This window comes from Fusarium oxysporum, chromosome I (genome assembly GCF_013085055.1).
Source record: "Fusarium oxysporum Fo47 chromosome I, complete sequence".
Classification (NCBI taxonomy): domain Eukaryota; kingdom Fungi; phylum Ascomycota; class Sordariomycetes; order Hypocreales; family Nectriaceae; genus Fusarium; species Fusarium oxysporum.
The window spans coordinates 3,759,918-3,784,661 of record NC_072840.1 but is presented as its reverse complement, the minus strand read 5'-3'; the positions used below and the strand labels follow the sequence as shown (position 1 = coordinate 3,784,661).

Here is a 24,744-nt window from a genome sequence, read left to right as displayed (position 1 = left end):
CATTGTCATTTTTGACCTTACATTTATTACATACCTAGGGTGTCATGTATACTAATGATCAGGCTTCTTGTGATTAGGCTCATGGCAAGTCCATGGCCACATTAGGGCCATAGCGAGCTTATGATTAAGCTTATGAGCAGCCTTGAGACAAGTGGTGCCATTATTCACAGCCTTTGGTTCTCTGTACGCTGCCATTATCTCGGAGAGCCCCAAGATACCACGAGGGCCTTCTTCTGGTTGCTGAAGAATAATAAATCGATGAAATACATAAGACGATCTCCTATAATATCACGTTACGGCGTATTTCCAACCTGAAAGCTTATCAAAGTCTTCTCCTCGAAAACACAGTATGCTCCCTCATATAATACCCTAATAACATTCTCAGTAATACATACGTATTTATACAGTCATCCCCTCAGTCTGCTTCTCAAGCTTGGCCTCATCATCTGCGATGCCACTGTACTTGTTGATCCAATTCAGGACCTCTCTATGCCAAACGAGTGAGTTCTCCGGCTTCAGCACCCACTACATCGATAATCAGCAAATAAACAAGATAGACCAATTGTTTCACCACTCACATGATTCTCATCGGGGAACATGACAAGCTTGCTAGGTACTTCACGAGCCTGCAAGACATTGAACATGGCCAATCCTTCTGAGATGGGCAGTCGGTAGTCGAGTTCGTTATGAATGACCTAGATAGATGTGAGCATATTTCTTGTCGCCGCCTGGTATCATGCTTACTAGCTGAGGGGTGGACCAATTGCCAGTATGCAGAGACGGATCCCACTTCTCATATCCAGCACGGTTCTCCCACAGGGTTCCACCGAAATCATGCTCTGGGAAGAAGAGCTCTTCAGTCGACCATTGATTCTGTGTTGAGAAGACGCCATCATGGCACACTAAAGCCTTAAACTTGCGGCCCAAATCATGGCCTTGAATCCAATCTGTCCTCATGTCAGTATAACACCAGCAACTAATGCCCAAGAGCGTTTGAACTCACTAATCATGTATCCACCGTATGAGGCTCCCAGAGCAACAGCTCGATCAGTATCAACATAATCAACATGATTCTTGAGATACTCAAAGCACTTCACCAGATCTTCGTATGGAGCACCTCCCCAGTGGTTGGCAATCGCATCAATATGAGCTTGCCCGTATCCAGTACTGCCGGTGGGGTTGGGGCACACAGCTATATAGCCCTGCTCAGCGAAGATGGCCGGGTTCCAGCGAGTACTCCAATCATCTGTCCATGCTGATTGAGGGCCGCCATGTATTAGGAGGGCCAAAGGATACTTCTTGCTTTTGTCGAAGTGGGAAGGCAGCATCACAAGAGCGTGGTTATCATAGCCGGCCGACCCGGGGTACCATATCTCGGTTGCTTGAGACGTGGAGAGACCGAATGTCTTGCCGTTTTTGGAACTGGTGGAGATCACTTTAACAACCTTGGTCTCCGGGTCCAGGACTCCGTAGCTCGAGCTCTCGATTCGCGACTTGGATGTAATGAGAAGAGAGTCACTGCCTTCCAGAGTGTGGGCCTCAACGACAGACCCTTCTTTGTGAATGGCCTCGGGAAGATCACGAGCTTTCAGAGTATCAGATGGTAGCTTCCAAAGCATTGATCTCCCATGTTTCTCAGCCGCAACATACAGCTCAGTGTCGTCTTTTTTCCAAATAACCCAATCAGGCCTCAAATCCCAACCGCCCTCGTCATCGTCTGTCTGGTAAAACTCTTGAACGTTACTTAAGTCATCCACGTTGGGGATCAACAACAGTCTTGTCTTATCAGATTCATACTGCTGGTGCTTCATTCTAGCGAATGCCAACTTCTTGCCGTCATTGGAGAAAGTAGGGGCACTACTATAGCCGCGCAGTCGTCCAGTCTTGACGATCTGTGGCTGAGGAGGCTTGTCTGTCCAAGACCTGATGGGTACGTAGTACAGATCTGTCTTGGTGTTTCTCGCCGGGTTCAACTCTGGATCCTTAGCAACGAAGGCGATTCCATTCTCTGAAATGTCAAAGTCCCCTGCTCCACCAAAAGGAGGGACAGGTGAGCTCAGTTGCGTACCGGCCAAGAGGTTTGTGAGCCCATCCTTCTCAAACACCCATCTACCATTTTTCTTGGTGATCACGCCGTACCAAAGCGAGTTCTGGTTCTCGGTGTTCCAGGTATCCCAGTGGCGAACGAAAAGGCCAGTATATATCTTAGCAGTTGTATATGTCTTGGGCTCGGTTGCCTGCCAATACATGTTGCCCTTGGGTGTAGTCACTGCGGAGCAAATGAACGCAACCTTGCCATCAGATAGTGCCTTTGCCTTTGGGTTAGAGATGCTGCCTGCAAAAGATTTAATCAAGCGTGCCCTGGTACATCTGTTAGCTCCCTGGAGACGTCATGTTGCCTTTAATATATGCTCACTCGGAACCATCCAAGACATGCTGCTGGTAGAGAGATGAGCAGCCGTTATCATTTGTTCTAATCAAAGCAATCTCTTTCTCTCCAATCCAAATAGGATCGCTAACATGGGCGTCCTCGGAAACGAGATGAGAAGAGTCATCTTTGATATTGAGAACACGGATCTGGAACGACTTGGAGTGGCTATCGAATGAGTACGACGAGATCTGAACATGTTAGCATGAGTTTGACACAACCAATTGAAGGCATTGCCAAGCTCCAACTCACCGTATAGAGAACGAGCTCCCCAGTGGAGTTTGGGACTCCAGTTGAACGACGCGGGGCCGAAATCAGCACCTCGGGTGTGAACCGCGTGGCCTGCCTCGTCATCATGGAGACAGAGAGGGAGAGAATGCGGTGCTAGTAATTGGAGGTGATGGGGAAACAACGGAGTAAAGAACTCTTGGGATATTGAAGAGAGGAGAATCAAGAACCTCTGTGTCCAGTTGACACACTCATCATACAACCAGCCCAGGTATGCAGAACACCTATAAGTGCTAGTGCCATGGGTTCCCCCTCACGACTCCTCATTCTCATGACCAGCCGCCCGCTCGGCCCCTCTCTTCCGGTGAATCCACTGCTCATGCTACCTTCCTTTACCATTAGTGCTACCTAACCTTCAAATCAAAAGTTCACAACAATACTGGCCTGGGAATTTTACTTTATTACAGTAATCCCTTTACACGCATCTATAAAAGTTGAAGGGTTAATCAAGGTATAATCTCACTGCAACCGCTGCGATTAAACACAACCGTATTTGACCGACGTCGCGACGTCGCTTCGATCTCGTTCATGTTGACGTGGGATAGCTTAAAATGGTTTCAAGACATGACACACGGCCTAAACATATGTAACGACAACTGGGAGACCATACACTGAACCTAACTTCACCCCTAAGGCAATTCCCAGTAACGGGAGAACTACCGTGAGGTTTATAGGCGATCTGACACCAAGCAATTGGATCCTTACTTGTTGAGATGATGGCAGAAAAACGGACATTTTGATCTTGAGTGATAGAAATATTGAGATAACTTAGGTAGGTTGAGGATATTCTAGGGCACGCTGGGATGAACTATGTATGCTCTTTGACGCAAACTCTTTGAGTATTCTGGTACCTCGACGGTTCCAAAATGCTTAATAACCTCCATTAAAAATGGCATATTTTCGTGCTACTTCTAGCCTGAACCTACCATAGCCTCAATTCCAAGCCGCCTTCTGTTTCGAGGGCGATCTATAATATGAATCCTAACGCCATCCTGACCCTACCGTTGAATCCATTCCCTGTTAAACGCCCAATCTCATGAGTACATCTTTGTACATACGCTACTTGCGCTGCGCTCCAAAATTCGTTCGCTTCTTGCTCGTCGAAGTATCGTTTTCGCTGTCCTCGTGCTCGACCGTTTTCTTCTTCGACTTGCTTGCGTTCTTAGCCGCAGTCGAAGATGTCGGTGTCGGGTGATTCGAGGGTCCGTCTCTAAATGCGGCGGATAATGGTGTCGCCCCAGCTGGCGTCGAGCCTCCTGATCCGGGTGTGATACCCTCCTACGAAAGCATGATTAGCATATCCTGTGTGATGCTGTAACTGATATTCATCCATACCAGATTGTTAGGTCGGTAGGAAATCGACGATCGTGAGAAGACTCTGTTCTGTTCCATCGGACCAGCCTTTCGTCGCTGTGCTGCCGCACCACTCATGCCCTTCATGTAGTTGTCGAAACCGGTGATGATGTTGCCGCTTGGTGTGCTGTCGAGGTATGCAGTCTCCTTCTGGGAGATGCTGTCTTCAACTTGTGCCTATGAAAATCTCAGCCGAATTCCAACACAGTTTACACTCAGTGGCAAATGCGCACCAAGCGTTTCTCTAGCATTCTGCGCTTCTCGACCAGATCCCGAACCCGGGCTTGCGCCTTCTTGTACTCGGACATCGTCACTTGTCCAGTACCAGCTACAGCTCCGTTTGATGGCTTTCTCTCAGCCATGCGCGTTGTTGTCTCGGCAGGTCGGCGTTATTGTGGTTCAATACTCGATGGATGTCCTCGTCAAGGGAGATGATGAATGGTCGCGTTTGATAACAAGAATACAAGTTAGGTTGCGATTGGATAATGCGGCGCGCTTAAAAGGAAGCGCGGGGAGCCGCGTTAGACGCTTATGTATCTCGGTTAAATCAAGGGTTTAACCACATAACAACAACGAAAATGATCAAGGCTGTAAATGAAGCAAAAATGAAATCCTGTGTATCGCAGGTGGCTGGAACTCTCCCGCCGGGAATTGAACCCGGGTCTCAAGCGTGACAAGCTTGCATACTGACCACTATACTACGGAAGATCGCCAGGTTGAACCTGGTGTAGTGAGTTCTGTGGTAGTGGAGCTCGATACTCAGATTATATCTCTGAGGCAGGGATTCGGTAGCATTCCGCACTCCTGTCTCCAGTATGGTTACAGATTGAACGCTTTCACTTGCTGATTATAGGTGCTCGAACTTAATAAAAGCTTCAATTTGATAGTTATGTGTGTTCTTGGTCCTCTCAATATCCTACAAAGAAAGCCTTTCTATAGGCTCCTGTTTTCCAACGCCGTAAAGTCAGTAATTGTTAACATGATTGTTATGCTCATGGCTCAAAAAGGGCTTGAAGAAATTGTTAGCTTAGGTTTCCCCAAAAGAAGACAACCTCGATCACTCTCATCCTCGTCCTGGCGGCGCAGGCGTTGCAAGGAGCAAGGTCAAATCTTAGCGAACAAAGCAAGTCAGTGATTGTGCCGGTTCAAGACACTATGGCCAACTGACCTCAGATACTTCATTCGGCCGGAACCTCTGCCTCGGGTTTGGTCGGCAGGGCACGAGATCCATCTTCAGAAACATCAGCTGAATTTTCTCGAATCCTTGATCGCGAAGAAGCTGAAGAACTATTTCGCCGTCTACTCTTAGGCGAATCTCTCTTCCTGGAGGGCTGCTGGCCACCACGTCCATGATTCGGTCGTCTTTTGGTCCTGCGGTCCGGTGACGCGCTACTGGAACGGCTGCGAGTGCGGCTATAACTGCGACTTCGACTTCTACTACGGGAGTCTGATGTTCGTTCGGATCGCGATGAGGAGATGCTTCTAGCCGGCCGTCTTCGGCGAGTTACAGAACGACTCCTTGATGAAGAGTAACGTCTGCGCTTTGGTGCGGGAGAATTTCGCTCCGAAGACAGAGATCGAGATGGACGAGCTGGCCGATCTCTCTCAGTACGTTTGTTTGCCCGACCCCGATACGTATCTCCTCTGGGTGATCGCGACCTCTTGCGTGTGTCAGCTTGTCCCCCAGGAGAGACAGGTCTTCGTCGTTGATTCGATTGATCAGTGCTTCGGGAGGCGCTGCGACTTCTTGAGCTCGGCCTGGGCGAGGCAGATTCCGAACGTGATCGAAGGGGTGATTTTCGTCGGCCCTGGTCGGCGCGTCCACCACCACGCCTTCCTCGTGGAATGTAACTATCACGCCCATATGTGTCCCTGGCATCACGGAAGCGAGGGCCAGGCGATCTTGATCGGCGACCTCCCCTCCTGAAACCCCCTCTGCCCCGGTTTTCGAAATCACGGTCACCTCGGCGCCCTTGCCAGGTATCTCCACGAGCAGCAGCCCGGTCGCGGCGGTCGCGGTCTTTCAGATCGGCTACTTCACGGTCACGGCGATCCCAGTCGTCTCGTCTCTGCTTAGCAGTTTCTGCAGCGCGGTCTGCCTCAATCTGGATCAAAAGCTATCAGGGATCGAACTGTACAGGATTAGGGGTTGGCATACCTTCTCTTGGATAAGCTCCAGCTTCTTGGCCTCGAGGAGCTCCTTAGGGACGCCTTGGGGACTGCTTTGGGCACTCAGCAATAACTTCCACAGGTCTTTGCAGAACACAGCCGTGTCCTTGTCAAGAAAACCTGTTAGTTGTATTTGCAGCGACTTGATATCCGGCTATTGTACCTATCAGCATTCTGGACTAGTCGGGGTTCGGTAAACATACGTATCGCGGTCCTTCGATGAGATTGAAGACAAGTTCGATAACCACGTCATCTTCGCTTCCCAGGATATCGGAAATTTTGCTGGCGATCCATCTGAATGGAGGAGTTAGCACGTTGTAACACGAGGCTGGCAATCAGATCACGCACTTCTTCATGACTTGCAAATTAACCTTTTGCATGTCAACCTTCTGGCTAAACTCGGGGGGGAATCTGGTCGACTTCAAAAGTCGCGCATCTACCCCAGTGGCCATATTGGAGAAGTCGCAATAGCAGTTTGATATTGTAGTATGAAGAGACGCGTTGTTGAGAAAAAGTTGCTAGGGAAGAAAAGTGACGTCGCCAGCACAAGCTCGGAGCCTCATGCAGAATGCCGGTAGTGTATGTGCACGGACCAGTATTTTACGTGGAGCGCGGGCTTCCCTACGCACACCACCAAACAGGTCCCCTGCACTTCTTTTGTTGTAGGGAGGATGTACACTGAAGAGTCCTGAAAGCTCCGTCTAAGCGGCGTCACCCTTCGCAGCCTGGGACAAAGACGTCTTCACATTCAACCCTTTTTGCCGACAACATAGGAAGCTCCCCGTTTCAAAAACTTTACTTGTCTGTGTCTCCATTCCAACAATGGAAAATCTACACGCGCCGACAGTGCCCTCTGGGGAAACCACTGCTCCTGTCACAAATGGCGATGCGGGGCATCTAAGCTTTGCAGAGTTGCAGCGAAAGAAGGACGATATTGAGGCCGAACTCAAGGCTTTAGGAGGGGTGCTTGACTCGGTATTTGCGAAATTTACGAAATAAAATTTATAATGCTCTAACACGATTATAGCATGGGGTTGATATGAACACTTCTCTCCTAACAAACGATGGTTTTCCTCGAGCGGATATTGACGTTGCTCAAAGTACTTCACTATATCCAGATTCAAGATTCGACCACTAACAGCGTGACAGTCCGGACTACACGAGCTCGCATCATTCGACTGCGGAATGACTATACCGCTCTCATGACACGGATTGAGAAATTCCTCCATGAGCATTTTGCGAGTCTTGATGAGAATGAATCTGCGCCAGTTGCAAGCTCGAGTCACTCACAAGGCATCTTGCCAGACTCAGTTTCTACAGCGTTAGACCCTCCTTTTGCCAAAATCAACACCGTAGCTGCAGGAAGTCCAGCAGAATCCGCCGGCCTGAAACCTGGAGACGAAATTCGGAACTTTGGTTATGTGAATCGAGCCAACCACGACAACCTCAGAAAGGTGGCCGAGTGTGTCCAGGGTAACGAAGGGGTAAGTTTGTGCTCCGATATTGTACACGAAGGCCGCCAGTTGACAATACATTAGAACAACGTTTTCATCAGAGTGTCGAGGCCAGATGGTGTGGCCGAGCGGCAAGAGTTGCGACTGACCCTGACTCCACGAAAGGACTGGGGTGGGCGAGGATTGTTGGGCTGCCATATCTTGCCTCTATAAGTCGAGTAGTCGCGAAAGCCATGATAAACCAGAAAGCCTATGCCTAATCACTCCGGGCGAGGTAAATTATTGGTTTTACTAGATCGAGGCAACTTATCTAAAGACTTGTGTTTTGGCCTATATCCGGTTACTGGTGTGCTTTGCAACCAATGGCTCTCTAGTACAAGGCCTCAAACCTCGCCGCGATCCAAACACTTCTCTCATGATATATATGAGTAGAACAACCGCACCCTAATTTGCAAAGACAAAAGTGGATCATATAGGACTATGTCTCATGCTGATATAACGAAACATTTTTTGATACATTGTGATTGAATGAGCTCATACATGCGATTCTCTGCGTAATCCAGTAAAATCCTTGGGTTTGCTAATTGACTAGCAGCAGATGATAGAGAACTTAGGACTTTGACCTGGAATAAATAAAAGGACCTAGATAAGTAAAGTAGTGTACTATAGTGCAGTTTTGGTCAGTGAGTCAACCAGCTTATTTGTTTCTCCTGACACGAGGGTTATCAGCCTTCTAATGACCTAGGGGCTAGATTATCAATCGACTGGAGTACAGCCAAGGAAGGCAGGTAGGCAGGCATAATTTGAGGAAATGTGTAACTGGTCGAAGGCGGCCTCACAGTTCACCTATGCTACTGGTATATGATCATTTAACAATATGTTAATCAAGGTACTTTGTATGAGGTATGTATTCGTTGGTGCCAGCAGATTAGCAATGGCCCTCGTATTTGTTGTCTAGAAAACAGTCAAGGTGTGCTGGACACTCTCATGGAATCCGTATATGGCCTCATGATAAGAGGTGGCCAACAGATACGGAAAGTTGTTTGTCAGATGACGACAAGGTTCATTGATGACAGCCTGAGTATTGATGAAGCAAGAAAGCTTGCAGGAAGAGTAAAAATGACCAATAAAAGCTCGTAATACCCAGCACGAATTGGTACCTAAAGATGACTAGAGCGCGCCTGGAAATGCTGACTAAATCATATTGATGCAAAGAATATGGAGTAAGGTAGCCAGCTAGGTAGCCAGCTCACCCGATCCATGATATCGGGGTGCAAGCATGGATCAAGGCCTGACTTACAAGCATTTAGATCACCTCACAAAGAAAAATGACGAACAAGCAAGGCACCACTAGGCAGCCCAGCACGGATCGAGCCAGCGAACAGGAAGACGCAGAAGACCGAATCGATTGGGCGGTGCCCAATAACGACACAGAATTGCTCCAAGGCGGTGACGGTAATGGCTGGTGATGGAAGGCCATAAGGTGGATCACTTGCAGCAGGCTGGAGGCACTGAATGGGCGGGTATCACGTGCAGTCTATCCACTCCAAGGTAGGTAGGGGCGACTGAATTTTTCGCTTGAGGTCCTTCCCTGCCCAAAGTCCCCCGCCGCCTTCAAAACATCAGGTCGACCTTGAAAGTTTGTCAATCAATCTTGGGTATACCCACATTGTCAACAACGGTTTTTTCAGGTATTTAGGATCCCTTCCCTCAGCATCACTTCGTACCGACGTCCATCTCATTCCATACCCATTCGATCGATCACCTTGCGCTGTTGCCGACCGCTCAACAGAAGCTAACTCACGCCTCTCAGCACCCCGCTTGTTTACATCCTCTGCATCTGTCGCTACAACACCACAGACACAACCATCAAGATGGCTGAGCAGCAGACTCCTACCTTCAAGCTCGTGCTTGTCGGTGACGGTGGTACCGGAAAGGTGTGTAGGATCCTATGACGCAACATTTCTTTCGCGATGTTATCAACGACCGTCGAGCTTTACTCCGTCAAGTCGATTCTCGAGAGATATGAAGCGATCCCCATCACGCATCAACATCGACTAACCATCATGTGCGATAGACCACCTTCGTCAAGCGTCACTTGACTGGTGAATTTGAGAAGAAGTACATGGCCACCCTCGGTGTCGAGGTTCACCCTCTTGGCTTCACCACCGTAAGTCTCGCGACCCCACGTTGACCTATGCGGGGCACTAATCCATCACAGAACTTCGGTCAGATTCAGTTCGATGTCTGGGATACCGCCGGTCAAGAGAAGTTTGGCGGTCTCCGTGATGGTTACTACATCAACGGCCAGTGCGGTATCATCATGTTCGATGTTACCTCCCGCATTACCTACAAGAACGTCCCCAACTGGCACCGTGAGTCCACCCCGCCCATGATATCATCAAACCCGCAATTAATAGTATTCCAGGTGATCTCGTCCGAGTTTGCGAGAACATCCCCATCGTTCTCTGCGGTAACAAGGTCGATGTGAAGGAGCGCAAGGTCAAGGCCAAGACCATCACTTTCCACCGCAAGAAGAACCTCCAGTACTACGACATCTCTGCCAAGTCCAACTACAACTTCGAGAAGCCTTTCCTCTGGCTCGCCCGCAAGCTTGTCGGAAACCCTCAGCTTGTAAGATAATATCTCACGATCTCTTGACAGTTGAATCTACATGCTAATCAGATATGATAGGAGTTCGTTGCTGCTCCCGCTCTGGCTCCCCCCACTGCCCAGGTCGACGAGAAGCTCCTGGAGGAGTACCGCAAGGAGATGGACGAGGCCGCCGCCATGCCTCTGCCTGGTGAGCTTTCCGACGACGATCTGTAAATGACTCGTGTGGTTACGGAATACTTTTGTTGAGGAGGATGCTGCCAAACATCCAAGGAACGATGCATGGGCAGTATTTGAGGATGGCACATAGGCAGCCGAAACGACCATTTATGAGATACAGGGCGAAAGTCCTGGAGTTTACAGTAGCGTGATTATGGGGCGGCACAAAAGACAGGCCGTCATGCCTTTCTTTGGGGCTCAAGGGACGGTACCACTGCAAAGAGCAGTGTCTTATTTAGTTTAGCTAGACTTCCTCCACCAAAAACAACGAATAGGGCCAAGTTTGCGTGGCTTGGCTAAGACAATGACCAATGGCCCTTTGATGGAATTCACCGTGCTATTGTGCATAAAGTGATCATAAAAAGATACAAGACATGTTCAAAGCAAAGGATCGGCTCCGAGCAATTCATAGTAGAGAAGGGCAGGTTTCAAGATACTTAAATCGAAGTCTAGGTACGGTCAACGCCGACACCCATGTGACGATGAGGTTGGCATACCTACATACAGATATGTGTAACCCCAGTTGTCGGAATTGTTAACCTACAGCTCTTCGTTTGTATGGAGGCGCTGCGGTACTCAGCCTTCCTCATCACATAAAGCTGGTACTGTGGTGACACGACTTATGGAAGCTCAGTTATCACCCTTGATTTGACAATTCTGACTTTACCCATCTTCTGCATGCAGCCTGCCGGCTTGCAGTAATCTTCAGCCGAAACGTGAGCAGAATTGTACACTGCTCGATCAGCCCTTGAGCACAGCTATGAGAATTCCTTGTGCTCGTAGAGAGTCCGAAAGAGGGCTGGATTTTCATTACCAAGCCATAAGGTTTTCTCAAACGCAAAAAGAGACATCATGCCAAAGACCATAGTTATTGTCCAACTTGAGAAGATCGCATCAACATTGTTGATCTCTTGTGGCGATATTTCTTCGAATATGCCAGTGAGCTGAGCTTAAACGTCGGTATCTATGGATCACGACACAATGGATACCTACCTTTTTTGTAATGAATGAACAAGTTCGATGTATATCAAAGGTTCCATGTGGAGATGTGTTCAATGTTTAATTCGTTGTCGACATCGGCACATAGGCGTGAAATCCCTGGTAAGGTAACTTAGGTTAGTAAGAAGTAGATCTGATCGTACTGGCCAATAACGCCGACAGCAGCTCTCTGTGAACGCTGATTCGTAAGGTTAGATTGATAACACAATAAACACCGGTGGAACTCTAACTCAAAAGATCATCAAAGTTACCTTACTAGTCGACCATTAAAACCATGACATAGTTCCCTGCGTTGTGGAATAAAACGTGATAGTAGAGGACCTTGATGAATGTGTGAATCAAGTCTTGCAGTGCTCAGGTGGTACTAACTTGAACCCTTGATGCAAAGGAGGAATTTGGATTCCAAGGCCAAGTTAAAATGCGCACGACATCCCAAAGCTTTTGGAAGCGCGTCTCAATACTGACATATATGCTCTGTTTGTGTTTTTTTTGTTGATGCAGTAGCCCGGATGTGAGACGCGTTTAGAGGACCCATCAAAACAATACAAAACATTGGAGCCATGAATGGATCCATAACTACCTGGCCGTTATACGAGAGACTGAGGTGGGCGTCGAAGCGTTAAGTAATCGATATCACAAAAGTGGCGACTTTGGAGATCTCCAACCTCGATCGATAATCGATGATGGAACGCAGGTGATTTAGAGGTTTATATCAAAAGTAGCAATTACAAGGATCCAGCTGATGGAAGAATGAACTTGAGATTAAGCTTGGCAGTGTGTTTGTTTATTTAGGTTAAGTTCCTATTTAAAAAGGATGGATGGCGGGCATGACACCCCTGCGTGCTGGCGCATGCAGCCACTTAATGAAACAGGGGTGTCAATTGACCACGAGATGGTCCCCAGGATCGCTAATACCACTTGTTAATTGACTACGTGGGGCAGCATGGTAACTGAGAAACAAGGGAATGGAGAAAGATTGATGAGACTATGTGATTTTGTCTCTTTGCGTCGCCCACGAGACGACTAAAATGCAATCGGAAACATGTCCCTAACTGATATTCAAATGCATCCGCATGCATAATCTATGCAACGGGATGACTAGCTGCATATCGATCAGTAAAAGGTTGTTAGAAGAAAAACCAAGACCGAACTTTCTTGCGTGGCTTATGTGCTCTACCCTTCTCTTCAAAGTTCAAACGGGACAGGGAAAAAAATAAGAGTTATAGGTACCTAGCATTTCACGCGTTGTGATTGCCCTGTAGCGCGCGTCTTTTTATGTTGTTGCGGGGTGTTGCAAAAGGAAAGGGGAAACAGTGCTTCACATCCAGACTACCTACCTAACGTAAGGGGACGAGTCAGATTTTCTCGTATCTGGCCGATAAAACATTCATGTATCTGGAATAAGACATTTTATATGAAAAGCTTAAATAATCAAGACACGGTAAGACACGCTCTTGATGTACCGCGTTTTTTGAAAACTGGGCTATCAAAAAAGACAAGGCGGGAAAGCTAATCTAAAAGAACATAATGTAGATCTAGAAAGGTCGGTAGGGGAGGTTGGTTTTTTGTTACTGCTGGCTCTTGTCATCCATGTATGGTGCAGGTGGCCGCCAGCTGTTAGCATCTCAGGAGCCACACGCGGATGGATACGTAAATTGACAGGGGTGCGCGTTTACTATACAAGGTTTACGCGGAGGCACAAGCGCCAAAAGCCTCCAAGACAAATGGGGTTTCCTTACAGAGTACAGAGGGGACTCCACTCAAGGGCCTAGGTACGAAGGGACGACTCTCATCCTAGGCGGGCCGCCTCGTTTTAGAAGCACGCCTGCCAACATCAAGACAACCTCGTTTTTCTTCTTTCTCTTCTTCACTTGTCATCTTCATCATTATCTCAGAAAGCATTCAAACCATCAGGTTTGATTTCGCTCCCATCTTCCAAGCCTATCTCTAAATTGATATCTCCCGATTGTTGTTGTTTCTTCTCCAGAACACGACTCTGGCGTCTCTCTGACTGGGCAGTAATGCGTCTGAATCTTCAATAAGGCCATCTCCATTACCCTCCTCTCTACCGCAATCATGGCCGACCCTACCAAATCCCCTTCTTTCGCCGCCACGCCCGATAAACACGCTCCCCCGGCCCCGCGTTTTCATGACATCGCCGTCACGCCCCAGAGTCTCCCTCCTCTCGCCGATGCGTCAACCAATTCAGCCGTATCTGCAACTGATTCGGAGAAGCATCCCAAGGGAAAAAGGAAACGGACAACGTATGTTGATCTACCCGACATTTCAATTCTGGCTGCAGCGATGTATTGGGAGGACTGAGCTAATTTTGAATTGATGGCGTTGTGCAGGGCGAAAGACAAAATGGTTCTGGAAGAGGCATACAGCAGTAACCCTAAACCCGATAAACAGGCGCGCCTGGACATTGTCCAGCGCGTATCGTTAAGCGAGAAGGAAGTTCAGGTATGGCATTGACAACATTGCATTTGCTATTAGATCTCGACATTGACATGGCGACCTACCACGCGTTTTCTCATGGGGTTTGAAATTACCAAACTAACATCATCCCCTCCAGATCTGGTTTCAAAATCGAAGACAGAATGACCGCAGGAAATCTCGCCCTTTGTCACCGGGAGAAGTTGCTGCTCTTCATCATGGAATTATGCATCCCTCAACTTTCGACCCAATTACACACACTACAACTCCAAGCAAACCCGAACGTCCATTTCCAGTGTCCGAACGTTCTATATCTCGATTTGGAGACCCCATTTCTGTGCCCCCTCGACATTTCGACCGGACACCCTCCATGCCACGATATCACTCAGACCTTGTGAATAGCACTCCAATCACCCTTGGCCATGACAGTTTTCGCTACTATTCTGACGCCACTCCTAACCGCATCGATCCTACTCTCCCACACGAAGCTCGAGATGTATCCCATTCTTTGTCAAGCTCTATATCTAGTAATGTTGGCTATCTGTCCAACCGGTGGAATGCTGGGGCCACTTCCTTCTCTACGCCAGCTGCTTTTACCCGCAGCGGTGACGATTCATTCAGGTATGCCGCATACGATTATACTCGGTGTGCCTTCACTAATTAAAGTAGATTTGATACATTCCCTCCGTCTTCATGCGCTTCTGATCGTGTCATTGCCACCCCTCTCTCCCAAAGCCAGCCCAAGGTTCACCTCTCTACATCCTTAGACGGAAAGGCAGAGTTAGTCTCCAACCAAGGCTCTCCTTCACGTGAATTACCCCCTCGACCGTCCTCCACAACGCCATACTTGCCTGAGGAGCGACAGCGTGGTCTGCAACGAGGCCTACAACGTAGTAGCAGCGCTGTTACTCTCCCTCCCCTGTCGGAACTCACTAGCAGTTTGCCTCCTAGTCTTGTGCGAGGTCGGTCTCGTGATGTGCATGCCTGGGAAAAATGTGCGGACGCTGAGAACCGTGATGAGCTGACAGCGCAGGCCGAGTACGAGTCGAACGGATCGGCGGCTGCAGCTATTAACATTCTTCGTTCCACGAGCGGGATTCTCCAACCAAGCAACGCCAAACGCAACGCTCCCATGACAAGGCCCCAACGACCTCATCAGGCAAAGAAGGCAAAGCTGGATCCTACTGGGTCAAGTATTTCACGACTCGACGCGGACTTGGACGAAAGGGAAAAGGCTGACAGGGAGCATGGCAAGGTGAAGGTTTCGATGTTGGTCTCTCCGACAGGTGGTGACTCGGATAAGGAGAACTTGAGCCCTGACGAAGAGACCAGTTCGCCGGATCCTTACCACCGTCGACCTCTGCCGCCTGCCCCCAAACATGCTGGCGATAACCCTCGACGAGTTGGCCGAGCCCTGCAGGAGCAAAAGAGCCCAAACCTGCTCGCAAACCGCGCAAACATGGCGCCCACACGACCACGTTCCATCGTCAAAGAAGGATTGGAGATTTTCCAGGACAGGATGAAACCAGTACTGTCTTCTAGGGAACAAGACATGGTTCGAGGTTCAATCAGTCCTAGTAAAAAGCCCGATATGGACTGCGTGGCAGGTCTTCTTTCTCTTAGCCAAGGAGCTTGGAGGTGAAGAAAAGATAAAGGAAAAACTATATCTGTAGATGTTGGGGAACGGAATACCGGGAAGCAGCGAAATGACTTGATATAGCCTAGGTTGACTATTGTCGTTTCCTCTTCCGTGGCAGATAAGGAATCACTTTGCATGGCTCACACGAGTCAGGTTTCTCGATGTTTACAGCTGTATAATGTTCGGTAAAGTCCTGATTCATGGCGGCACGGGATTTGGGATTTGGGATAGAGTTCGGCGCCTGGAATTTGTGCTTGTAAATATCTTCGTATTCACATACTGTTACTTGATGTGATGGAGAACGGAGCCAGTCACTTGGCTTCCTGGATGGAAGAAGAATTGACAATAAGAGACTGTCTCGCAAGACCATCAAGGAAAGACTCAGTTTACCACTTGAAATGGAATGTTCAATGATGGCCAACATAGAATGATACTGTGATAGCACTTGGGCAAAAACCGAGGTAACAGAAGAAATGACGGCCGTCGCTCATAGTTGACTTAAGCACATAAGCATATTCAGAAACCTATCGAAATTGAAGCAGCAACTTAAATTTACACGATATTCTGTAGGAGTATATTCATGTATCAAATTATTATTACCCTCAAGACACTTTGGAAATACCAAAAATTGCTTCTATTACTTCCCGAGGCACCATAGGAGTCCGTATCAACGCCAATCCTACAATATCCCTCTTTTGTTGCTTCAAAGTTGAGGAGGCACTAGATGGTGAGCGAGCTTTCGAGAGATTACGCTTATCACTTGACGGGCATCTTGCTGTTGAGTTATGTGGCCACATATCGTGTATTGTCTTGACGAGATCGTAATCTGTCTTACATCTAAATGTCTAAATATTTCCCGCTATAGTTTCAAAACCACACTTTGCCATTCCGCTTATATCAAAATGAAGAAAAAATTGATCTATCATCGTACCCAGATAATCTGAAATGACAGACAATAATTGTAACGCCGCCAACACCATGCCTAAAACCAGCTCTTATCCAAGGCCGCTGATGCCATGGACTTTCCTCACATACCTAGAAGGCTCATTTGCCGACGGATGGGGCTGGCACTGACACTCCCATCTTCACTTGCGTAGCATGCACTGTCGGTGTCAATGTCCCAACCGATATCGTCATCATCGTTGCAACTATCTCCGGTGTCGGCATCGAAAGGCTTCTGTGCGGAAGCTCTGACGTTCCAGCGGAGAGTACGGCTCACGCTGTCAAACCACTCTGTATCGGTGCGTGTCACAGTAGGGAAGGGGTACTGAGAGGCAGTGATTGTGACGTGGTCACCTTGTCGCAGCTCGAGTCGACCCTTGCCATCAAAAGCGCAATAGGCAGTGGCTCGAGAATTCCGAGGAACAACAACTCGGAGAGCCATGGTATCAGAAAGGACCATGGGTCGGAATGATAGGGTATGAGGGCAGATGGGTGTAAGAAGGATGGCAGGAATGTCAGGGTGAACAAGAGCGCCACCGGCAGATAGAGAATATGCTGTAGAGCCAGTTGGGGTGGAGAAGATGCAACCATCGGCTTGTACAACAGTGAGGAGTTCATCATCACCATAGAGCTCCAGGTTGGACACATAGGGGGAAGGACCACGATCGATGACGAGTTCGTTAAGAACTTCGAATTGCTCGGGTTCTTCGAGCTTGGGTGCGTCCAAAGCACCGGCTCCACGATTGCTGCGATGAACAGTACACGTGAAGCGCATGCGGAGGTTAATCTTCATGCCATCATCGCCCATGACTCTGTTGAGATGTTCTTTGTACTTCTCAAACTCAAACGTGGTCATGAAACCTAGACTTCCCAGACTGAATGAGAGCACAGGAGGTACAATGCGCTGGAAGAGCCATGAGGTGAAGAGGACGGTACCATCGCCACCAAGAGTCAAGACAAGATCGAACTTCTCAGGCTGACTCCAGCACAGATCGGGTGTCCAGTACTTGAGCATGTGCTGGAAGCGGGGGTTCTCGGCGAGGAGACCAGATGAATCAAAACGTCGTGAGTTGCGAAGCTTAGCATCGACGTAGACATTCACGCCGAGGTCGGAGCCATAACGTGGGGTTCGCAGAAGCCACCCGGCAAGCTCGCGAGTAAGGTAGACGAGCTGGTTGTCGCGTGCCTTGGTGACAATCATGATGTTGCGGACTGCGCGCTTGATGGGACGACGCTGAAGCTGCTTGGAAACCTCTCGAACACCAGTTGCAGTCGCGACAAGACGCGAATGTGACATGGAAACATCATTCTTGATTTCCTCGAGGACCTTGCCGATGTCGACAGCATCAGCAAATCGCTGATGGTAGAAACATGGCGACTGTAAAGTTGAGGCGAGAATGGTAGCGGCCATATCAGATGAAGTTGTGTCATTGCTAGAGGTGGAAGTGTAAGTCCGGGCGGTGTTGGGTGTGTTAATGGCGCCTGCGGTCAAGCGAGACTTGGCGAGGTCATTGAGGGCATCAGTTAGGCTTTGCGAAGGCGTGGCAGCGGTAGAGTTCTTAGACACACTCGTGAAGCCAGGTAGAGGGCCAGCGGAAGAGGCTGGTTGAGAGTCAGACTCTGAAGGTTCCGTCTGGCGAAGAGAAGGCATGTTTGTGTGTGGGAGTGCGAGTGACAGAGCGTCGGGTTTGTTGTGTCGGATCACCGAAGCCAAAGCCCTCGGGCCAGAATTAGACCGAAGGGCGTCTTTCTGAGTTGAAGAAGACGAAGCTGATTGATATGCAGTTGACGAGGGTAATGGTGAAGTGGAAGATTGTAAAGAGGGCGAGCTTAACGAAGTTGTATCTTTTGGGGCAGATGACAAAGTAGAGGCTCCACAATCTTCCAGGAGAGTTTGAGGTTTTAAACGATCCGAGACTGACAACGACAAAGGGGATGGGGACAATGTTGAAAACACACTTGGCTGCTCAACTTCTAATTGTGTGGTCTGAACAGTGTCCGAGCTTAAACTTGTATCGGCGAGTGCGCTCCTCTTAAGGACAGGTGAATGGGAAGAGCGAGCAGGAGACAAGCAATACCCGTTGCCTCGGGGGCTGCCAAGAGCTGGGTGGAGAGCCGTGGGAGACAGTACGCCTGTCATACTTCCGTTGCTGGCGGAGGAGACTAAGGTAGGTAGACTTGGAGGGGAGGGGGCAAAGGAATTGGTGGACGAGGCCCTGTAAGTGATCCGTAACGTGGAACAGATGGGGGATGTTAGACCAGGACCCTAAATAGGATAAAATCCCAAAATTAGATGGGGGTCCAATGTGACGGAGCACGCGATCTCTCTCGTTGTCTCTGTTTTTTATCGTGTGCTTTCCCGCACAATACTTGATTGTTCACCCGACTTTTGTTCAAGCGAACTTGTTCACTGCTAAGTGAATTTTTTCGATGAATCCTGGCGGCGATAAGCAGTAAGCTTGGCCGATGGGAATTCCGACACAGGTGAGCGGGCCGCGGAGACAAGCGGAGAAAAGCTTCGGAGTTGATAAGTGTGAATGCCAATGCAATGCCGTACTTGTAACCGTATCAGGTACAGTACCGACCACGTTCCGACGATCGAATCTCAATTCCAGTTTGCGCTGCACGCAAGGAGTGAACCCTCCAGGGGCTGGCCTGACAAAGCAAGATACAGATGACGTCGCAGTACAAGTCTCTTGTTACCTCGCTTCCCTGTGATCCCCCGAATGGAATACAAGGATGTGCCTATAGAGCGGTTGATGTACTGAATCAATCAGTCACCGTTTTCCCTGAATATCAAGATATTAATAGACTCTCGTCCAATAATCTCGCCTCGATGCAGCGCAGTGCGGCAGGGTGTAGAATATCCAATTAGGAAAAACGGTAGCAGCCCACTCTTGGAAATCGAAGAATCGAGAAATCGAAAAGTGATATCCGTAACCCCCGTGACAAGCTATCTTTCTGGCCGTTGCCAAATCTCGCCGGGAACCCCAGTCTGTTGCGGGGATGAGACACCCACTCACGGAGATACGCCAGGGATGTCGATAGCTTCTCGAGACGCAAGAGCCGAGCCGAGCGGGAGGGACACGCCGCTATTGGTGGTGCTTGTGATGAGAATCTTGAGTCGCAGCAATACACGATGCACGTGGGTGATGTGAGCAGCTGGGATCAAGCACCAAGAGACTGGTTAGACTAGATCCTGAGGTTGTTGGTCGTGCTGTTGGTTGATCTTGTTGGTTCCAGTTGTTCGGCTGCCGACTTTATATGTTGCTCAAATTCAACGTCACGGCGGCAGTTGAATCAAGGTTGAGGCTGGGAAAAGAACCTTCTTGCAATCCACAAAGTGCAACCGGAATTTCGGGAAGAAACAGCGAAGAGCCACACAAAGAAAAGAAAACAAGGCAAGGATTTCGGGAGCTCTTTTGGCTGCAGTGCAGATGTAACACAACACTACGCGGCCGCCAGTCCAAAGCTGCAAGCCACAAATATGTGATGTAAGTTTTCAACGACCAGCGAAGAAGATAGGTTGTCGAACAGATTCAGCCCTCAAAAAAGAATATGAGAACCAACAGGTTAAACTACTTGGCGCCAATGGGGGATTGTGACAAAGAAGACAGAGACGCAGCAAGCGAACCAAGAATATCGGTGACCAAGCGAAGGAATACAAAAGAGGCCGTAAGCGAGAGGCGAAGATGAAAATAAAGTGGGCGATTTTGCACGAGACTCACAGAGTCTTGTCGGCGAACGCGTGATTACAATCAATGTAAAGAAGAACAAAATATGAGTGCTCGAAAGAGAGTGTTGAGACCGGCTACCGAACCCAGGAATTTGCTGTGTGCTCTAGCTGGGCTTTAATACTCTGCCTTCATTTTCCTTGCGTGTGTTTTCGAATATCGCGAGCTATAAAACCCGCCTCTATCCCCTGTGTTTTAGCTCCAGGGTCCCAGCTTTGGGAAAGGAAAGGCTCCCGTCGTGGACAGTCCAGCCCCTTCCACTGGAGGATCGACCCTGGTAACCCCTTTCTCAGCCTAGAACTCCTTGTCACAAAATCTTTTCCTCGTCTAGCGCCTGTTGAGACGTCGATTGGAAACCATGTTGCAGTCTCTGTACAGGGACCCAACGAGGTATGTGGTTATAGACTTGGCGAATTAGCAAGTACTATACTAGTGTCAACAAGGCAGGAGAAACAACAAATAGTATTCCTTAATCGATGTAAATAAGATATCAAAATCATATCATATAGTTGTTAATGTTCTATGGATCCTTAACCAATGGGTCTACAGCCGCGGCTCAACTCAACCACTTATACTTCTCTGTTATAACCGTGCGGGAAAGTGGAACTAACAGTTGTCAAGTGGGCACCGTCAAGGGGAGGCAAGAAAACTTGGCACCTCAATCCTAAATGACAAAAAGACTTGGGTAAACTTAGGTGAGACTTAACTAACCTTTAGACTAATTATTTTTGACACCTAAACTTAGGGCCTGAAAGTTTTCTTGCTCCCTGAGGACCGTCTTGCTTTTCAACGGTTCAATGGTTCAGGGTCGTTGCAGATTTCCCCAGTCTGTTGATTCATGGTCTCAGTAGCGCCCAATGCTCCCTCTGTGGCTGCAGTGGCTTAATCGTTTTCGATCCAACGATAATGCACATTATGTATTTTAGAAGGGTTTGGCATAAATTATACAATGTTCGTCAACTTGATGTTCACGTCCTGGTCCTTTGAAACTTTCTTCTGTAGATCGTCGACCTCAGGCCCCGAGCTTACTCGTTGTAACCTTAGTTGTGATAAACCTTTAGCGATTGTGACACCAGGTATCAGTATTCGTGGCGCCAAGCTAGGTAACAGGTTGTTTACCAAACATGTCGGCGAAATCTCGAGGGCGATAACCAATGTAACATTGTTGGGCAAAGGCGTGGCAATTCGTCTCAGCTTCTCAACTTCAACTCAGCTCTTGTTGAGCACTCAGATATCCGGGCATGCATTCGAAAACATTGCTAAACACCATGTTAGGTAATTGCAAGGAAATATCACATTTGACTGGACAGTTGTTATCTCAATGCAAACCCTAGTGTTTGTCAACCCCCTGTTAGAGAACGTAAAAGCGCATCACGTCTTAGAGTGTCAAGTTACGATAACCAACCAGCTACCGTAAAATACGATCGTGAAAATGTGAATCAAAAATGTTGCGAAATTCAATGGTATCTTTGATCCTTCGTAAACAGATTCGACCCCCAAATCGGCCTGAGACCGCCCATACAATTTCTGATGCCGTGGTGAAACACAGAACCAGGAACTTGCCCACTGAGGAGCCGCTATATCCAGAGCTTATCCGATAGCAGCCCGGATCAGAAAGTCCCGAGACTCTGCCAACTATGCTTGGCGGTTTTAATACTAGTACAATGGCCGTTTTGATCGTTGAGGGTTTGACCCTCTTTCTCAGGATTGAGGTTGGCCTCAAAATGCGGTAAGCCTTCGCCACGTGCTGACGCTGAGATTGATCAGGTTGGTAAGCCAGCCGAGGCTGGGCGCCTAGACGAGAGTTTGATTATCATCTTGGCGGGAGAAGCATGTTGGAAATACCGAGCGTGGGATATCATGCACATGGTTTGGTGTATCATTTCCAGTAGAGATCCTCCGCCACCTTCGCTTCCATGACAGAGCGGATGAACTGTCTCATGCTTCTTGACTCCATGTCATCGCCGGACATGGTTGTATCGAAACCAGGCTGTTGATGCTCGCAGCATATACGTTGTCCAAGCTGAAGAACATTGGTCCATTCGGCGGGAGTGAAGGCGCCCTCGCTCTCCGACAAGAGCAACTCATCATGAGAAGTGAAACCGAGAACGTGAACCGACTTAGCATGATCAATATCGACAGCGCTTGGATCGACGATAATGTCCTTGCCCTCCTCTTCTGGAATAGCAAGAAGGGTCGCCGCGCCAATACTCTTCAGAGGGATGGCAGCGCTGAGGAGTCCCAGGATGGCAGAGTGAAGAAGTGCAGGAATGATAGGGAGATTCTGCAACGAGCATTAGCTTATCGATACCACCAAAGTTTTGACATTGAAGCTTACCAACTGTGCCTGGACCAGTTTTGCGTTGACGTAGGCATTCTCAGGTGTCTCCGCTACCTGAAGAGTGATCTGGATCACACACCGAGGGTAGTCTCTCACAGGGATAAGTTGCCTGATCGCTGCCTGCATGATTGACTCAAGCTGTCTCTCACGGGTACCTGTTGCAACATGCATAAGGAATTGCTATTCTGTAACAAGGGATGTCGGGGATCTCACCTCCAACGCCAGCGGCAGGACGAACAATGACGTCCACTAGAGCCTCGAAGGCATTCTCATCTCGTCTTTGGGCTTCTACAGGGCCATTGACAGCGGCTATCACGGCATATCCCCCGTATGAGAATGTCGCAGAGCCGTCAGCTTTGGCGAGATGTGACAGCTCTGCTGCAGGTTCAGCTAAAGGAGCCATTGTTGTTGGTGTTGGGACGATTTAGTCGTGTAAGGCTGGAAATTTTCTTGGATTTTTGGAGTTTAGCTCAGCGTGGCGCACGGGACAAGGGTAATGGAGCGGTAGGAGATACAAGGTTGGATTCTGAAAATGTGGTTGAGCGAGGTAACTCAGAGGAGGGAAAATGAATTAATGGAATTTAGCAAAAGAGTGAGTTCCCCAGAGTCTCCATGAGTTTGTTGGCTCGATATCGAAGTTACGGATTTCTTGATAGTGGGGCAGTTTAGAAGCTACCCGCAGAGGTGGCTGCCAATCATGGCTCCACAACTCATGACATGCAGCCTTCACGATACACTCAATGAACCTCCGTTCTACATCTACATCTACTATCAACAATAGATCAACTCTCACAATATGGACTCGCAAGCTTCTACCCAGTCCGCACCATTACAAGGCGAAGCATCATCAATACCAAATCTTAAAGACCGACTTCCGAAGCTCGAACCTCGAAAGCGACGCTCAGCTACCTCCAATCCTACTCCCATTCCCGAAACACCCGCCTTACCAACGCCACCCGATACGTCCGACTGGACTTTCAAGACACCGTCACGAAGAATCTTGTCAAAAAAGGATCATGATATCTTCTTGTCTTCACCAACATATGAGATCATTACGGCCTGGGTATTTGGGCTAGCAGAGTCTGTGGTCGACACTCCCAACTCTGCAGTTCGAGACGCCGACCTGAGCAGCCCTCTCAAGGTCATACTACATATCCTCGATGAGACGGAACAGCTGGTAGCTAAATCACCTCCGAACGAACAAGGTGGATCAAGATTTGGTAACAAGGCGTTCCGCGGCCTTCTCGAGCTTGCGCAAAGCAACAGTGCAGCTTGGCATCGAGAGATCGGCGTACAAGACGAGGGAGCTATCGCCGAGCTCTCTACATACTTCTGCCAGTCTTTCGGTAACGGAAACCGAATTGACTATGGATCTGGTCACGAGTTGAACTTCATGATTTGGCTCCTTTGCCTTTACCAGCTGGGCTTGTTAAAGCAATCCGACTTCAAACCCCTCGTCCTCCGTGTATTCGTGCGCTACCTTGAGGTGATGCGTGTCATCCAGATGACTTATTACCTTGAGCCTGCGGGATCACATGGAGTTTGGGGACTTGATGATTACCAGTTTCTCCCTTTTCTTTTCGGTGCCACACAGCTTTTGCACCACCCATACATTACCCCAAGAGCTATCCATCAAGACCTTACCCTTGAGGAGTTTGGTCACGACTACATGTATCTTGGCCAGGTCAGCTTTGTAAACAGCACAAAGACCGTCAAGGGTCTGAGATGGCACAGTCCCATGCTAGACGATATCTCATCAGCGAGATCGTGGACAAAGATCGATGGTGGCATGCGTCGCATGTTCGTCGCTGAAGTCTTGGGCAAGCTACCTGTCATGCAGCATTTCCTCTTTGGATCTCTCGTGCCAGCAGCAGATGGCATGAGCGAAGACACAGGTACTGGGGAAGACGAGAATGCCGAACATGATCCACACGAGGGCCATGACCACACTGGAAAGGCTCACGATGGCACAGGTTGGGGTGATTGCTGTGGTATCAAGGTTCCGAGCAGTATCGCTGCTGCCCAAGAGATGAAAAAGAGGGGTGGTGATCAGGGATTGCGAAGAATCCCATTCGACTAATGTCGCCACCGCCAAATCAACGATCAATACAGATTCACTAGGTTGTAGA

The 24,744-nt window shown here is 48.7% G+C and overlaps 9 protein-coding genes and 1 non-coding gene across 10 annotated transcripts; 4 read left to right on the top strand and 6 right to left on the bottom strand.

The window, feature by feature from the left end:
- Nucleotides 1-78: 78 nt before the first annotated feature.
- Nucleotides 79-2,935, bottom strand: FOBCDRAFT_212138 (Alpha/Beta hydrolase protein). Its single transcript, XM_031182402.3, has 6 exons — nt 2,681-2,935; nt 2,417-2,619; nt 1,004-2,361; nt 745-947; nt 579-695; nt 79-525 (listed from the first exon to the last, which is right to left on the bottom strand). The coding sequence occupies exons 1-6, from the start codon at nt 2,783-2,785 to the stop codon at nt 400-402; spliced, it is 2,112 nt and encodes a 703-aa protein (XP_031043170.2). The 5' UTR covers nt 2,786-2,935; the 3' UTR covers nt 79-399.
- A 594-nt stretch (nt 2,936-3,529) lies between these two features.
- FOBCDRAFT_5615 (histone acetyltransferase subunit NuA4-domain-containing protein) lies at nt 3,530-4,528 on the bottom strand. Its single transcript, XM_031182400.3, has 3 exons — nt 4,303-4,528; nt 4,052-4,246; nt 3,530-3,994 (listed from the first exon to the last, which is right to left on the bottom strand). Exons 1-3 carry the CDS (start codon nt 4,429-4,431, stop codon nt 3,776-3,778), a joined length of 543 nt encoding a protein of 180 aa, XP_031043168.2. The 5' UTR covers nt 4,432-4,528; the 3' UTR covers nt 3,530-3,775.
- A 177-nt stretch (nt 4,529-4,705) lies between these two features.
- On the bottom strand, nt 4,706-4,777 carry FOBCDRAFT_t11. Its single transcript has one exon. It is a non-coding gene; the product is annotated as a tRNA-Asp (tRNA).
- Nucleotides 4,778-4,942: 165 nt separating this feature from the next.
- FOBCDRAFT_5610 (uncharacterized protein) lies at nt 4,943-6,756 on the bottom strand. The gene is made up of 4 exons (XM_031182398.3): nt 6,587-6,756; nt 6,442-6,532; nt 6,228-6,392; nt 4,943-6,174 (listed from the first exon to the last, which is right to left on the bottom strand). The coding sequence occupies exons 1-4, from the start codon at nt 6,688-6,690 to the stop codon at nt 5,248-5,250; spliced, it is 1,287 nt and encodes a 428-aa protein (XP_031043166.2). The 5' UTR covers nt 6,691-6,756; the 3' UTR covers nt 4,943-5,247.
- A 128-nt stretch (nt 6,757-6,884) lies between these two features.
- On the top strand, nt 6,885-8,205 carry FOBCDRAFT_212130 (uncharacterized protein). The gene is made up of 4 exons (XM_031182397.3): nt 6,885-7,213; nt 7,266-7,338; nt 7,388-7,722; nt 7,777-8,205. The coding sequence occupies exons 1-4, from the start codon at nt 7,061-7,063 to the stop codon at nt 7,903-7,905; spliced, it is 690 nt and encodes a 229-aa protein (XP_031043165.2). The 5' UTR covers nt 6,885-7,060; the 3' UTR covers nt 7,906-8,205.
- A 1,017-nt stretch (nt 8,206-9,222) lies between these two features.
- FOBCDRAFT_152272 (ras family-domain-containing protein) lies at nt 9,223-10,852 on the top strand. The gene is made up of 5 exons (XM_031182396.3): nt 9,223-9,629; nt 9,770-9,862; nt 9,914-10,067; nt 10,121-10,326; nt 10,387-10,852. Exons 1-5 carry the CDS (start codon nt 9,567-9,569, stop codon nt 10,519-10,521), a joined length of 651 nt encoding a protein of 216 aa, XP_031043164.1. The 5' UTR covers nt 9,223-9,566; the 3' UTR covers nt 10,522-10,852.
- A 2,404-nt stretch (nt 10,853-13,256) lies between these two features.
- On the top strand, nt 13,257-16,064 carry FOBCDRAFT_212125 (uncharacterized protein). Its single transcript, XM_031182389.3, has 4 exons — nt 13,257-13,787; nt 13,875-13,986; nt 14,099-14,580; nt 14,629-16,064. Exons 1-4 carry the CDS (start codon nt 13,600-13,602, stop codon nt 15,599-15,601), a joined length of 1,755 nt encoding a protein of 584 aa, XP_031043157.2. The 5' UTR covers nt 13,257-13,599; the 3' UTR covers nt 15,602-16,064.
- Nucleotides 16,065-16,625: 561 nt separating this feature from the next.
- Nucleotides 16,626-18,191, bottom strand: FOBCDRAFT_267515 (ATP-NAD kinase-like domain-containing protein; the record flags this gene model as incomplete). Its single annotated transcript, XM_031182388.2, has 1 exon — nt 16,626-18,191. The coding sequence occupies one exon, from the start codon at nt 18,189-18,191 to the stop codon at nt 16,626-16,628; it is 1,566 nt and encodes a 521-aa protein (XP_031043156.2).
- Nucleotides 18,192-22,014: 3,823 nt separating this feature from the next.
- FOBCDRAFT_5592 (exosome non-catalytic core subunit RRP46) lies at nt 22,015-23,238 on the bottom strand. The gene is made up of 3 exons (XM_031182387.3): nt 22,829-23,238; nt 22,613-22,770; nt 22,015-22,558 (listed from the first exon to the last, which is right to left on the bottom strand). The coding sequence occupies exons 1-3, from the start codon at nt 23,016-23,018 to the stop codon at nt 22,154-22,156; spliced, it is 753 nt and encodes a 250-aa protein (XP_031043155.2). The 5' UTR covers nt 23,019-23,238; the 3' UTR covers nt 22,015-22,153.
- Nucleotides 23,239-23,331: 93 nt separating this feature from the next.
- FOBCDRAFT_212120 (uncharacterized protein) lies at nt 23,332-24,744 on the top strand. The gene has a single exon (XM_031182386.3). The coding sequence runs from the start codon at nt 23,412-23,414 to the stop codon at nt 24,693-24,695; it is 1,284 nt and encodes a 427-aa protein (XP_031043154.2). The 5' UTR covers nt 23,332-23,411; the 3' UTR covers nt 24,696-24,744.